The sequence below is a fragment of the Furipterus horrens genome, unplaced genomic scaffold (genome assembly GCF_987537825.1).
Source record: "Furipterus horrens unplaced genomic scaffold, mFurHor1.1.pri manual_scaffold_6, whole genome shotgun sequence".
Lineage (NCBI taxonomy): Eukaryota > Metazoa > Chordata > Mammalia > Chiroptera > Furipteridae > Furipterus > Furipterus horrens.
The window spans coordinates 16,991,379-17,006,711 of record NW_028327176.1 but is presented as its reverse complement, the minus strand read 5'-3'; the positions used below and the strand labels follow the sequence as shown (position 1 = coordinate 17,006,711).

The following is a 15,333-nucleotide window of genomic DNA, read 5'->3' as shown; positions in this document are numbered from 1 at the left end:
CTTCTTTGTACAGCGCTCTTGGGCTCTCCATATTCCAAGGCCTGGTGCGGGTTCTCTTAAGTAGAGCACAGCACCGAAGAGTCCACTTGGTGGGTAGGTTCTCCCCGGCCCAGGTGTTCCTCAGCCTTCCGCTCCTCGTCCTGGAAGGCAGGTTACATCATGCCAGCCAAAGCCCCGTGGCCAGTTTTCCCATTTCAAATCTCTAGAACGTCAACTCTTGCTCCTTAAGTAAGACGGGATGTAGCTTTAATATTTCCCCAGTCAGGACTAGCCCACGAGGGAGAGCACTCCGGGATGCGCCTCATTTTAACAAGGGGGGCTATTAAATGACCCTGGGCGCTGTTTTTTTCTCGCATTGACGAGGTTGAGCAATACAGGAACACAGGTCCACCTAAGCCCGTCGCTGCGCCAAAACCAGCTCGACCCCGGGGCCACGAATAACCCAGAACACCCTCAGCGAAGCCAGGAAGGCGTCCCCAGAAGGGAAAGGGCGGGTTTAAGGGGCTACTCTAGGATGCCGCGCCTGCGCAGTCACTAGGCATCGCCACCACCGCCCCGCGGGGCGTGCCCGTAACGCCCGGCACCCTATCAGGCGGCCACAGGGAGCGCGCCCGCGGCCTCGCCCTCTCTCGCCCCACCCCTCGCTCTTCTCCGTCGGACCTTAGACTGAGGCTTGTAGACCCTGCGCTCCGCCCTTCGCCCCCGCGTGCCGCCACATCCTCTGGCGCGCGTGCGCAGAGGTTGACCGCAGGGCGAGGGCGCGAGGGAAGGGCGGGCGTACGTCCTTGCGTGCGTCTCAGGCAGCGCGCACGCCGGCGTGAGAGGGCACGGGGAAAAGGTGGCTCTGGCCCGGGCGGCTCGGCTTCCTGTGGCTATGTAGCTGAGCTCGTTGGCTCGGGGTCATCCTTTGCTGCCATCGGCGCGTTGTAACGCGGAGTTTTTGCTGGGGAGAGAGACTGTCCTCACACCCGCCGCGCTCTCTCGCCCGCAGAGCTTGCTCGCTTGCCCGTGGGAGCGACCCGGCCGAGCAGCCCCGAGGGGGGAGGGGAGGCCATTTTGTCCCGACCGACTCCCCGGAACCGGGCAGGGCGTCTGGGAGAGGCTGCGGAGCTGCGGTCGCCGCCCTCGGAGGCACCGGACGCCGCCACCATCGGTGCTTCCTCGGCGAGGCTGTTCGTAGGTCGCCCGCGCCCTCTCGAGCCCTCCTTTTTCCCACGCTTCCCCGGTCCTCCGGCCTGAGAACGCCCGAGTGAGGAGTTGGCCATAGTGAGAAGGACCGATCCCTTGGGGCCGCCGGCGGCGAGCGCCTGAGCCGCTCCTCCCAATGGCGAAGAAGACGTACGACCTGCTTTTCAAGCTGCTCCTGATCGGGGACTCGGGAGTGGGGAAGACCTGCGTCCTTTTTCGTTTTTCGGATGATGCCTTCAATACCACCTTTATTTCCACCATAGGTAAGACCTGTAGGAGGATGGTGTATGGTCTTTAGCTGCAAACCGTTTCTTTCAGTCCAGACATCTTGCTTCCCGTAATATACGCCTTTGTTTCAGTGATTCAGATTCTAGGCGACAGACCCAAGTTACTGTTTGAATCGGCATCGAGCCTACTGGGGCGGGGTCTTCCCATGCTTTCAGTCCGGTCTTTTGCTTTCGAGTCTCCCACTCTGTTCAGTGCCTGTTGTTACAAAATATGCAGCATTAATTTCTGTTTCTTTAAGCGACTGGACTGGGTTTTTCCATATTTGTATGGCTTTCCTAGATGTCGATATTTGTAAGGAATTTATTTTAGTGGTTGGGATTGGAGCACTGGTAGTCATTTGGTAAAGGCCTGATTTATATACTTCAAGGGAAAGAGAAGATTCCATATGGACATAACTTAGAGTAAACCTGAGGGTTTGTATGAGGAATAATTAAAGCAAATTAGAGGGGAAAAGTGAGTTGGGGTGCGTTGGCTAATCCATCGATGTGTCAAACAGTCGGAGGCTTCTCGTGTTTGGTGTGGGACTCTGGGATGTTTGCCTGGACAGTGCTTTCTGAGACAGCAACAGAAGCAGCAATCTAAAGGGCGATGATCAGTATATCTTTTTCTTTTTTAACCTCAAACCCGAAAGAGTGAAGTTCTCCCTCCTATTTTACTTGACTCTAGAATTTACAGGAAAGTATTTTGCCAGTCATAGCCCCAGGACCTCAGTATTTTCACCTCGTGTTTCAGAATTACTTAAAGAGTGGAAGTAAGAGCTGAAGATTGACCTTTCTCATTGGTTTTCCGTTTAGGAAAAGAAAAGGGAAGGTTCTAGGAAAGTCCCTTTGGACTCTGGATAGGAAAGTTAGTGGCATTAACACAAATTGTGATGAGTGAATTGGATGTGAAACGTGCCCCTAGTAAATGCCTTAAAGGACTCATGGTTGCCTCTGTCACTTGGAGGCGAGCACTCAGCCTTGGGGCAGTGCGATGAAACTCATTTTTTAAAGTGTAACTAGTTTTATATTTAGGTGATTTAAGAAAGTAACTACGGCCTTCTTTGAACTCTGAAAATTGTCAAAATTAGGCTGATTTCAAACAGTTTGTGTTGTAGCATTCCTGAAATTGTTGATTTCTTGTGACAGATATATTAGTTACTTCATTCAGTCTCATAAAACAAATTGTACTGAAGTTGAATTGAACAAGGGATCATTTAAAATACATTTTTATATTATTCCCCCTTTTTTGGAAGGGGAATCATCCTAATAGTTGTTGCCTGAGTATTATACTGTTCTCTTGACCTGTCATAAATTTTGTGAAACTTAGAACTTGTTTCTGCATGTGGGTTAGCACCATGAAGTTTGCTTTTGATTTCACTTTCAAGCTGTAGCTGGGTGGGTCTGGTGGTTAGATAGTTCAGCAAATATGGAGCACCTAGTGCTAGGTGCTGCGTTAGGCGCTGATGATAAATGGTGAATATAATAGATTAGTAGCAATCTAGTGAAGACAATCCAGATGGAGTGTGGAAAGTGCTGCAGGAGGGACAAGCATAGGGAGGAGGCATGATTAGCCTCAATCCTGGGAAGTCTATTAGCATGCAGGGGGCTGATCTCTAAAATGAAGCCTCAAGGATCAGAGATAGGAATGGGACCAAAGGGGTGGGTGGGATGGGGCCTTTTTGGGAACGAGAACATAAAATAAACCTGTATAAGATGAGGGATTTAATTCATGTGGTCAACTTGAACCTGCCTTTGAGAAGGGTGGGGCGGAGAGCAGGAAGCAAAGCATTAGTTTTATCTACTTCACTCTTTTTGTAATGGGTACTCACTCAACTAAAACACAATCCTGTAAGATAGTAACAATGTTTTTGTGTAGTTCTTTTACTTGGGAAAATGTGTTGCTTTTAGATAAAGCCTGCCGGTAGTTGTGGGACTTGGGCAAGTAAACTTAACTTCTGTCTGCTTCAGTTTCTTCAGTGTTAATAATAGTGCCTACCACATAGGGTAGTTGAGAGGATTTTATGGGTTAATCAGAGTAAACCGTCTAGCATGGTGCCAGGCATACTGGAGGAGCACAGTGCATTATTAGCTATATATAGAATATGTGACCCTTCTGGTCAAGGGTGTCAGAACAAGTTACTTTATGGATTGAATGTCCTGCACACAGCGCCACCCAAATATTTGAAAGTGATCTGCTAAATAATTTCTTTTTAGATTCTGAGATTTTCATATTTTGATATAAAAATGTTTGATAGGTTATTTTTGTTATATGGTATGTTGAACAATGTAAGTTGAGAAATGAATAAATACCTAAGTATAAAATTCTAAGTACAGTTCCAACACATGTATTAGCTCTGTGTGCAGGTTTAGAAGTCTGCTGTTACCTTAAATCAGTTCTGTCCAAAAGAAATATAATGTGAACTACAAAGATAATATTTTTAGTAGCCACGTTTAAAAAGTACAAGAAGAATTTAATAATATATTTTTGCTCATTTTATTGAAAGTGTTTTATTATGTTAAAGATTGTTGATATTTTACATTCTTTATCTCAAGTGTGTATGTTATACTTACAGTACATTTCAGTTTAGGCTCAATAATGTGGCTGTTGGCTACCCTGCTGGATAGTGCGTGTCTGGGCGTTTAAACTAGCCAGCTGTCTAATGTACAGACAACTAGAAATACTTTGAATGTAACTGCTTTTAGGACATTTAAAATTCTATCAGTTGACTGGGGTTGTTCTTTTTTTATGTCTTATTTTGCTTTTTAAAAAATAATCTAAAGCAATCTCTAATTATAAATGATAGTGAAATTATAGTTGTCACCTGATTTTTAAAACCTGAGGTTTGAATAGAAGTAGAGAGAGTGGAAGGGAGGGAGCAAGAGAGGGAGAGAAACATCCATCCGTTGCCTCTCCTACAGGCCCCAGCATGTCCCCTGACTGGGAATCGAACTGGAGACGTTTTACTTTACAGGAGAACACTCAGCAAACTGAACCATACTGGTCAGGGCCAAAGATCTTTGTCCTTTTTGTTGTTGTTGATAGATGCTAAGCACCTAGAAGAGTCCCTGCATTTCATGGGTGCACTATAAATAATGATAAAGCAGGCAGACAGGTATTACAACCAGGATTCTCTAATATAGATTTGGGGCTGACTTTATTTTAATATTTTCCTGAGCATTATATATGTGATGTAGATTGGGAGCAGATTTTACTTAAGAATATTAGCTGTTTGGCTAATAGAGTAATTTTAGAGTAAAATTCAAAGATTGAGAAGTACTTGGTAAAGAGAGTTACTGGTTTTGGATAAGCAGATATCAGTGGTTGATTTGCCCATAACCCTCTTGTCAGGAGAGCATTAACCTTTAGTGATACATAATGGCAACTACAGGGACTTGTCCCAAAGCAGAAATTCTTAGTGGGCTGTTTAACTGAATGTGTTCAACAATACCTTTTGGTATTGTTAATCGCTTCACCCCTAGACTTATTATTACTCGTTGGGAAATGAAGTCTCTGGGCTCAGTGTAAGAAATTAAATTGGGAAAGGCTCTTGCCCCCAGGAAAGCTATAATGACTGCATTCATTTTGTTGTCTTTCTGAGTGTTTTTACTAAGCTTTGGAAGAATAGGATGGTTCCGCTAACCTGCATTTAAGAACTGGTTAAGTTTAACTGAGCCTATTTTATATGGAGAGGCTGGTTTTTAGAGAAATGAGCAAAAACTTTGTCATATTAAACTTGTCTGTGCTTTGCTGTGATACTCAGGCAGCCAGTGGCTCATGCTGCAAGAATGTCTTGAGTGCCTGAGTAATTTCTTTCATTCAATTTTAGGTTTAATTAAAAACTATCTGGGCATTTTCCCAAAGAAGATATACAAGTGGCTAGTAAGAACATGAAAAGATGTTCAACATTGCTAATCATTACAGAAATGTAAGCCAAAACCACTAGGAGATGTCACTTCATACCCATTAGGATGGTTGACTTATCAAAAATGAATTTTGTCATCCAATTACCTGTTCAAGTCCCTGCTTTCAGTTCTTCTGGGGTATATACCTGGAAATGGAATTGCTAGATCATATGGTAATTCTATTTTTAATTTTTTTGAGAAACCACTATATTATTTTCCACACTGGCTACACTGTTGTATGTTGCTCTTAGTCCTGCACCAGGGTTTCAATATCTCCACATCATTACCAACACTTGTTATTGTTTGTTGAGCAGCACTATTCACAGTAGCCAAAATGTTCCAACAACCCAAATGTCCAGTGGATTAATGTATATGCAAAATGTAGTATATACATACAATGGAATATTATTCAGCCTTAAAAAGAATTGAAAATCTGATATATGCTAACGTAGTGTTCAAAAACACTGTGCTAAGTGAAACAGGCCACACACAAAATGACAAATATTTTATAAAGTAGAATAATGTTTACCAGGGTCTCAGGACTGGGTCATGACGAGTTATTGCTTAATGGGTACAGAATTTCAATTAATGGGGAATTATTACTTATTGAGTATAGACTTCATTTTGGGAAAATGAAAAAGTTGTGGAAATGGATAGTGATTATGGTTCCATAACAGTGTGAACATATTTAATGCCACTGAATTATACACTTAAAATTGTTAAAATGCACAGAAAGACAAATATCACTTAAAGAGATATCTAAAGTCAAATTCATAGAAACAGAAAGTAGACTGGTGAAAAGTAAAATGATAGTCCCCCAAGGAGGGGTGGTAGGGAAGGGGAAAACGAGTTTAATGGGTATAGAGTTTCAGTTTTGTGAGATGAAAAAGTTCTGGAGATCTGTTACACAAGAGTGTGAATATACTTAACATCACTACACTATACACTTAAAATGGTTAAGATGGTAAGTTTAATGTTATGTGTTCTCTTTTACCACAACTGAAAAAAGTTTGAATGGTAAATTTTCCGTTATGTATATTTTGCTGCAAAAACAAATAAAAACCCCCAAAACCAAAAAAATAAAAACTATTTAACACTTAACCCAGCTCTCTGAAAGAACATTTTATTGTATTACAGACACCTAGATCCTCACTATTCCCTGTGATAGCTAGAGTTAACCAGTGGTCACTGAGTCCAGAGGATCCTTTTATGGCAGGAGTCCCCAATCCCTGGGGTGGGGCACAGCAGGAGGTGAACAGGAAGGCAGCATGCTAGGCTTCACCTGCATTACTGCCTGAACTCTGCCTCCTTTCTCCACCTGCCCCCACTGGTCCATGGAAAAATTGTCTTCCACGAAACCGGTCCCTGGTACCAGAAAAGTTGGGGACCACGGCTTTTACGCCATACTTAACGCTTTTAGTTTCACTAGTCTGCACTTTAAGATATTGGAGAGAGGTTTGGCTTTTGTTATGTGTATTTACATAGAACTCCTTGGAATATTAGAATCATGGAATGTTAATGCTGGGAAGATCACAACAAGGAATTTTAAGAGTTAGGAAACAGACCGATGAAGTAATTTCTGAAAGATTACATGGCTAATTAGTGAAAAAGTTTTGACTAGAATCTATACCCAGTCCAGTTCATAGTCATGTTTCTCATTCTGAGAATTTCATTGTTTTATTTGGAAAAAATTGATAGAATGATTCTCCTGCTTATCAATATCAATTTGAAAAGAGGAGTTGCAGCCCTGACTAGTGTGGCTCAGTGGGTTGGGCGTTGTCCCCTAAACCGAAAGGTGTTGATTTGACTCCGGGTCAGGGCACTTGCCTCGCTTGCTTTGGGGTTTTATGCTAGAGGTAACCAGTTGGACGTTTCTCTCCCTCTCTTTCTTCCTTCCCCCCCTCTCTAAAAATAAGTAAATAAATTAAAAAAAAAATGGAATTGCAGTATTTTTGTTGTTTTGTTTTGACAGGAGTGGGGAAGTTACAAATCAGCAATCAGATATCAAGGGATTTATTCAGGTTACTTGTTTTTTTAAAAATGTATAGCATAACATAGCAGAGCTGAGCTGATTAATGTTAAGGGCAATTATTTTCTTTTCAAGAATTATAGTGTATAGTGGTATACAAGATGTGGCAAAGGGCATACTCATATTTCTGTTTGGTTTGTAAAAGAGAGAGACTGATAGGAGAAACAGTGGCAATCTGTTTTAACTTTTAAAACTACAAGACTACCCAGTTTGTAATTTAGTAGCATCTATGATGAGTAGAGAAGCAGGGCCTTGTTGAGTGTTAATTTACAATTGTTATTTAGCACAAATATATAACTTGTGTGACTGGCTAAAGAGATCTGCATGGGAAAACTGCTTATGGAGATGAGGCATAAAGGAAGAGTTTAAAGGCGCTACAGAGGGTGTTGAGGATAATATTAATAGAACATTGTCTGAACCCATAAAACTGATAAAAAGTCTTGTAAAGGTCATGGATCTGCCTCTTCAAATAGATAACTATTGGGAATTAATAGAATAAGTAGTTTGAATTAGAAGAAAAGGAATTTGAAAAGATGATTAGAATAAAATTTTCATGAAGAAAACTCATCTGAAGGGAAATCTGAAATGAGAAATTTTCTTTGGTGACAGTGCCATTTATTTTGAGTTATAAGCAAAAGTGATTGCTTGATATTATCCTTTTTTCCCAGAGATAAAAAATAATGTTTTTGAGGAAAACAGCAACTGGTAATGGAACATTAAGTTTCCAATCTGACTCAGAAATAGAGCATCCAAGGTTGTAAATGTAAAAAATGGAATTACCATTATTCTGGAGACTAAAAAAATACAATGTATCAAAATCAGAACAGAGGACAGTGTTGATTTGTTCCTTTTATATGAATAGCAGTGCTTATACAGACTTTTTTTTATTGAAATTTTTTATAGGCAACTGTAGATTAATACAAGAGGGATCCTTTGTACACTTGGTCCAGTTTCTCCCTGGGTAGCATTTTGTTTAACTTAATACGATAATCACAACCAGGATATTGATATTTGCAGCAGTATACCATTCTTATTCAGATTTCCCCAGTTTTACTTGTACAACGTGTGTGTGTGAGGGATAGAGGGAGAGGGAGAAATTTTCTGCAGTTTTATCACTAGTGTAAGTTCATGTAGTCACCACCATAGTGAAGGTACAGAACAGAGTTCCCAGGGATGAGGTTCCTGGGTATTCTTTTGTAACTACGTCCTTTTTCTTCTCCTCTCCCCCATTTCTCCCCTCCAAAAATTTGTCTTCCATTTAAAAAATTGGGTCATTTCAAAAGCATAATGTAAATAGAATCATACAGTATATAACCTTTTGAGATTGACTTTTATCCACTCAGCGTAATTCCCTGGAGATTAATCTAAGTGTGTGCATAAGTATTTCTTCTTTATTGTTGAGTAAGTATTCCATGTTAATGTATATACCATAGTTTAACTATTCACCTACTGAGGAACATCTGGGATGATTCCAGTTTTTATAAAGCGTCTATGACTATTTTGTATAGATTTTTCTCTGATCATAAGTTTTCATTTTTTCTGGGATAAATGCCAGTAGTGTAATTACTGGGTCATATAGTAATTGCATGTTTTTTAGTTTTTGTATTTTTAAAATATATTTTATTGATTGTTCTATTACAGCTGTCCCAGTTTATCGCCTTTTGCCTCCTTCACCCAGTACCCCCATTTACCTCTGGCAACCACCCCCCACCCCTTGGCCCATCTCCATGGGTCATGCATATAACTTCTACTCCATTTTCTATACTGTTCTTAACATCCACCTATCTATCCTGTACCTACCAATTTGTACTTCTTAATCCCTGTACCTTTTTCCCCATTCTCCCCCTTCCCCCTCCCAGGTGGTAACCCTCCACATGATCTCCATACCTGTGATTCTGTTTATATTCTGCTTGTTTGCTTAGTTTGTTTTTTAGATTCAGTTGTTGATAGTTGTGAATTTATTGCCATTTTAATGTTCATGGTTTTGATTTTCTTCTTTTTCCTAAATAAGTCCCTTTAGCATTTGGTGGTGTTGCTTTTTTATATTTTAGCTATTCTGGTAAGTGTGTAGTGACAATCTCGTCGTTTTTACTTACATTTTCCCTGATGGCCAGAGGTGTTGGAAAATCTTTATGTCTTTATTGGCTGTCTGTATATGTTTGGTGAAATGTCTGATTCAGTTGCCCACTTTTCTAAATGAAAATTTTTTTTTACTGTTTTGAGAGTTTTTAATAGTTGCTTTAATTTTTTTAAAGTATATTTTATTGATTATACTGTTACAGTTGTCCCAATTTTCCCCCTTGTCCTCCTCCACCCAGTATTCCCCTTCCCTCCAGCAATTCCCTACTTAGTTCATGTCAGTGAGTCATGTGTGTAAGTTATTTGGCTTCCTCCTTTCCTATACTATTCTTTTTTTAAGATTTTATTTATTTTCAGAAAGGTGGGAAGGGAAGGGAGATAGAGGGAGAGACACATCTGGCCTGCAACCTAGGCTTGTGCCCTGACCGGGAATTGAACTGGCGACCTTTCAGTTCACAGGCGGGAGCTTAGTCCACCAAGCCACACCAGCCAGGTCTCTTAAACTATTCTTAACATTACCCTGTCTATTACGTTCGTATCAGTTTTGCTTCTTAACCTTTCTGCCATTTCCCCCAATCATCCCCTTCCCCCTCCCAGCTGATAACCCTCCAGATGATCTCCATACCTATGATTCTTTTCCTGTTCTGATTGTTTGCTTGGTGTTTGTTTTTGTTTTTTAGATTCAGTAGTTGATACTTATGAGTTTGTTGTCATTTTAATGTTTTTAGTTTTGAACTTTAAAAAAAAAAATAAGTCCCTTTAACAATTCATGTAATAATGGCTTGGTGATGATGAATTCCTTCAGCTTTACCTTGTCTGGGAAGCACTTTATCTGCCCTTCCATTCTGAATGATAACTCTGCTGGATAGAGTAATCTTGGTTGTAGGTCCTTACTTTTTATCACTTACAAAACATGTGTTGACAGACCCTTGTTGCCTGCAAAGTTTCTTTTGAGAAATCAGCTGATAGTCTTATAGGAACCCCTTTGTAGGTAACTCTCTGCTTTTCTCTTGCTGCTTTTAAGATTATCTTTCCACATTTGGCATTTTAATTATAATGTGTCTTGGTGTGGCCTTCTTTGGGTCCAGCTTGTTTGGGACTCTCTGTGCTTCCTGGATTTATATGCCTATTTCCTTTGCCACATTAAGGAAGTTTTCTTTAATTATTTTTTCAAATAAGTTTTCAATTTTTGCTTTTTCTCTTCCCCTTCTTGCACCTCTATAAATTGGATGTTGGCACGTTTAAAGTTGTCCCAGAGGTTCCTAAGCCTCTCCTTGTTTTTTTTTTTTTTTTTTTTTTTGCATTCTTTTTCCTTCTTTATGATCTGGTTGAATGTTTATTTCTTCCTTTTGTTCCTAATTATTGATTTGAACCCTGGCTTCCTTCCCTTCACTGTTGGTTCCCTGTATATTTTTCTTTATTTCACTTTCTGTAACCTTCATTTCTTTATCTTTTTTTCATACTCTTGGGTTCTTTGAGCATTCTTATCACCAGTGTTTTGAACTCTGCATATATTCGGTTGGCTATTTACGTTTCATTTAGTTCTTTTTCTGAGTTTTCTCTATGTCTTAGTAGCATGGCCCATGTTGCAAAGACACCTGTAAATTGTGTGGGTTGGAACCTTAGGTAATTGCCGGGGCAGTGCAACCCACTTCACCGCTTCGTGGCTCTGTTTGTGGTGGCGGGCTTGGAAAGGGGACAGTGCTATTCCCTGGCTTCTGTCAATTTGCTCAGCTCTTGCCCCATATCCAGTCACTTCACCCACTTCCTTTATATGATTGGCACCCCTTCCAATTGCTGCCCTGGGGTTTGTGTGCGTTCTAAGACCTCGTGGGTCCTATAAGCAGTGAAAATCTGGCAGTTACTTCCGCTACCCCAATCCCCACTGGTTTTTTACTTAGGTAATGGGGGTTTATCTTCCTGATGCTGGAACCCTGGGCTGTGTGGTCTTGCCTGGGGCTGGGATCACTGGCTCCCAGGGTATCCCTCCTGGTTTTTGTCGACTACACGTGAATGTGGGACCTTCTGTTCCACTGCTGCGGGCTATTTTTCTAAGCCATACCACCTCTGCAACCCATCTCTGCAACTCCACCCTCCTACCCGTCTGGATGAATGTGGCTTCTTTAAATCCGTGGTGTTGGACTTCCATATTGCTTGTTTTTCTGACAGTTGTGGTTGTAACTTGTTTTTGAGATTAAGTTGTAATTCCTTGTATAGTTGCACGAGGAGGTGAAGTGTCTACCTACGCCTCATCGTGACCGGAAGCCTGATGCATTTTAGATCCTAATCCATTGTTGGATATGTGGTTTTTACCTGTTTTCTCCCAGTGTATATCTTGTCTTTTTCACATAGACATTTCGAGAGCAAAATTAAAATTTTTGGTGATCTTAATTTTTCTTTTTATGGAATTTTCTTTAGTGTCTAAGAGCTCCCTCTGGTCCTAGATCTGACTGAGCCTGTGGTCTCTTGGATATAAAAGGGTTTTCTTTTTGTTCGTTTGTTGTTTTTTCAGTCTCATATACTTAACCAGAAGATGCAGACGTTCTGAAGGCTTCAGAGATTCTGTATCGCCCTATAGGTGTGAAAGTTGACTTTAGTGGTTGACACTTTTATACTGTGCTTGGGAAGTTTTTTAAAAATAATTTTTATCAGTGATATATGCACATTTGAAATAAAGTACTGCTAAGAAGTTTAGGTAACCACCCTGGCTGGTGTGACTCAGAGAATTGAGCGTCTGCCTATGAACTGAAGGGTCACTGGGTTGATTCCTGGTTGCAGCACATGCCTGGGTTGCAGGCTGGGTCCCTGGTTGGGGGAGTGCAGGGGACAGCCAGTTGATGTTTCTCTCACACATCAATGTGTCTCTCCCTCTCTTTCTTCCCCTTCCCTTGTCTCTAAAAGTAAATAAATAAAATCTTACGAACAAAGTTACAGTAACCAAAAAAGCCCTCTTACACTCTCCATCCTCTGTCTTGCTCTTTAGAGGCATCCTCTAACTCTTTGTACTGTTATGTACGTCTGTATTTTCAAATGATATGCTTATACAGATGTTTCTTGAGTCATTAATATTTGATGAGAATTTTAACCTTTTATAATTTCATCCCACTCTTTATCCCAATTTTTTGGTTAAATTAATATCCGGTGGTACATTAATATGCACATGTAAATATTCCCTGTCAAGCCAAATAGTCTATTATAGTTGTATTTCCTTTTCTCTGAAGTTAAAAATTCCTGCCCTGGCTGGGTGGTTCAGTTTGTTGAAGCACCGCCCGTACACCAAAAGGTTGTGAATTCGATTCCAGGTCAAGGCACATCCTCAGGTTGTGGGTTTGATTCCCGGTCAGGTCCAGACAAGAGGTAGCCATCACTGTTTCTTTATACTTCCCTTCCTCGCTCTCTCTAAAATCAATAAAAACATATCCTTGGGTAAGGGTTACAAAAATGTTTTAAATTCCCTTTAGTTGATTATTTTTCTTTTACCTCTTGTCAGATCCTCCAACAACTTTCCAAAATGATATTCTACACAGTCCAACCATCAGAGAGAACATCTTTTTTTTTTCCCCTCCCTCCCCCTGGACATCTCTTGTAGACCTTTTCTCCTTCCTGCTTCAACAATGGATTGGTTATTAACTAGGCCTGGTGCACAGCCATTGCCTTGGGAATTCCCTTAGCCTCTCTCTTGTGTGTGATACTGTTTTTAGTTTACTGCCTTGGAGTATATCATCCTCTAGTAGCTTCTTGGAGAAAAGAGTGCATGGCAGAGGGAAATATTTTAAGAATTTTCATATTTTACAGTGTCTTAATTTTTCCCTTTCACACAATTGAAATTTGACAGAGCATAGTATTCTAGGTTGAAGGCCATTTTCCCTTAGGATTTTGAAAGAGTTACTTAACTGTCTTTAAGCGCTTGATGTTGCTGGCAAGTTCAGTACCATTCTCATTTTTTTATCCATTTGTGGCCTAGTTTGTCTCTGGAAGTTTTTAGTTGAAAAATTTTTTTTAAATTCCTGGTAACAGATGTCACAGTGGTGTGCCTAAGTGGGTGGATTTTTTAAATGAACCCATTGTTCTGGGTACTTGGTGGCTTTTTCAGGTCTTTTACTTTTTGAAGTTTACATGGATCCCCTCCTCACTCCGCCCTATAATTTTCTTCTTTTTTCTGTTTTTAATTGGGCGTTGGCCTTTTAGGATTGTTTGTATAATTTTCTATTTTCCAGCTTCATTAATTCATTCTACTTTCTAGGAGTTTCCTTTAACTTTAAATTTTTTGTTGAAGATTTTATTTCAGCTGTTACATTTTTAAAATTTTAGTAGCTTTTTCTTGTTGCTTATTACTTAGAATTTGTTTTTTAAAGCATCCTGTTCTTGTTTCATGAATACAATATATTTTCTTAAAGGATAGCTTGACATTTTCTTGTATTTCTGTCTTTTTCCTTCAAATTTTCGTGGTGCTCCCCATTGTTTGCTTTTAATCTATATTTTATTTTAGGGGCCTTCCTCAGATAATTGGTGATTTCATGGTATGCATCATAATTAAAAAGATGTTTGCAAGCTCTGTGAGCATAGACAAGGCTTTAAAAAAATAATTTATTTATTTATTTTTAGAGGGAAAAGGAGAAAGAGGGAGAGAAATATCACTGTGTGGTTGCCTCTCACTTGCGCCCCCAACTGGGGACCTGATGTCCAACCTAGTCATGTGTCCTGACTGGGAATCAAACCAGCAATGCTTGGCTCGCAGGCCGACGCTCAACCTACTGAGCCACAGCAACCAGGGGCAGACAGGGCTTTTAAATCTCCTTTAAAATGTGACTATTTCAGATTTTCTAGAGAATAAGCCTTTTGACTCCTGCTGGGGCTTGGTGTTATATAAACCGTCAGGCTGTTACTTTCTCCTGGTGCCTGATGGCTCCTATTGCTGAGTGTTTCCAGGGTCTGAGGCATGAATGGACTTGTTACTTACTGGTTTCCTCATTGGTCCCTGAGATGCTTTTCTCTTGATCCGGTTTTGTTAAAGTTACAATATCTTTTCACTGAAATGAAGGTAGAATTTATTTCTTGTATTTCTTGTAGTTTTTGTGTGACTTTGAAAAGAAGGTGTAACCAGAGGTCTTTCTCCGTTATCTTCTCCGTTATCTTAACTAGAATTTGAAGTAATTTTTAACCCCAAATGATTTTGACTTCACTTTTTAATTCATAACATCCAGTAATTATGAATGAACTCATGTATTTATTCAGTTCATCCTCAAAATACTGATATTTTTGTTATTTAGAATAGTCAATGAATGTGGTAAGGGATTGGAGTAGTTCTGTTCAGAACAGAGTCATTTAAAGGAAACAGCTTTAATTTAAATGTGTAATTCTTGGTTGACTTCCTTGAGGAAAAGATATTTTTGCTATTTTTACACAAAGTGTAACTGTAGTATTAAGTTTCAGTTTTATGCTCTTGATGTATACTATTTTATAGGATACTGAACAAATGAATCAGCAAATTCATAATCTGTCAGACAATTACAGTGGGTCCAATATAGTATAGCACTTGGCATTGAATAATAAGGTACCTCACGCTTGACTTTTTGACTGGTTTGAAACCTAGTAAACATTTGTACTTACAAAAGGGGAGTATTGTTATTTTACCTCTTTATATATTCTTAGTCTTACAAAAATGTCTTTGCCTTTCTTAATTCATTAACGGATAAATGTGAATTAAAAATATACAGTAGTGTCTTTTTGCATATTTTTTGTGTGGATATATACTTAACATAATAAAAACGGGTAAGAATGCTACGAAAGATGGAAGATAAATACAGTATCAAAGTAACTGTTCAAACGTAAGCTCTTTGCCTAAGTGAAAAATAGTTCTAAAAA

General features: G+C 39.9%; 1 protein-coding gene across 1 annotated transcript in view; it reads left to right on the top strand.

Annotated features, from left to right (window-relative positions):
* The first annotated feature begins 786 nt into the window (after window positions 1-786).
* RAB10 (RAB10, member RAS oncogene family) overlaps window positions 787-15,333 on the top strand; it is a 72,572-nt gene continuing 58,025 nt past the window's right edge. The window contains exon 1 of the mRNA XM_090281074.1: window positions 787-1,451. Within this exon, the coding sequence (XP_090137200.1) occupies window positions 1,325-1,451 (127 nt within the window). The 5' untranslated portion in view covers window positions 787-1,324. The remainder of the gene's footprint in view (window positions 1,452-15,333) is intronic.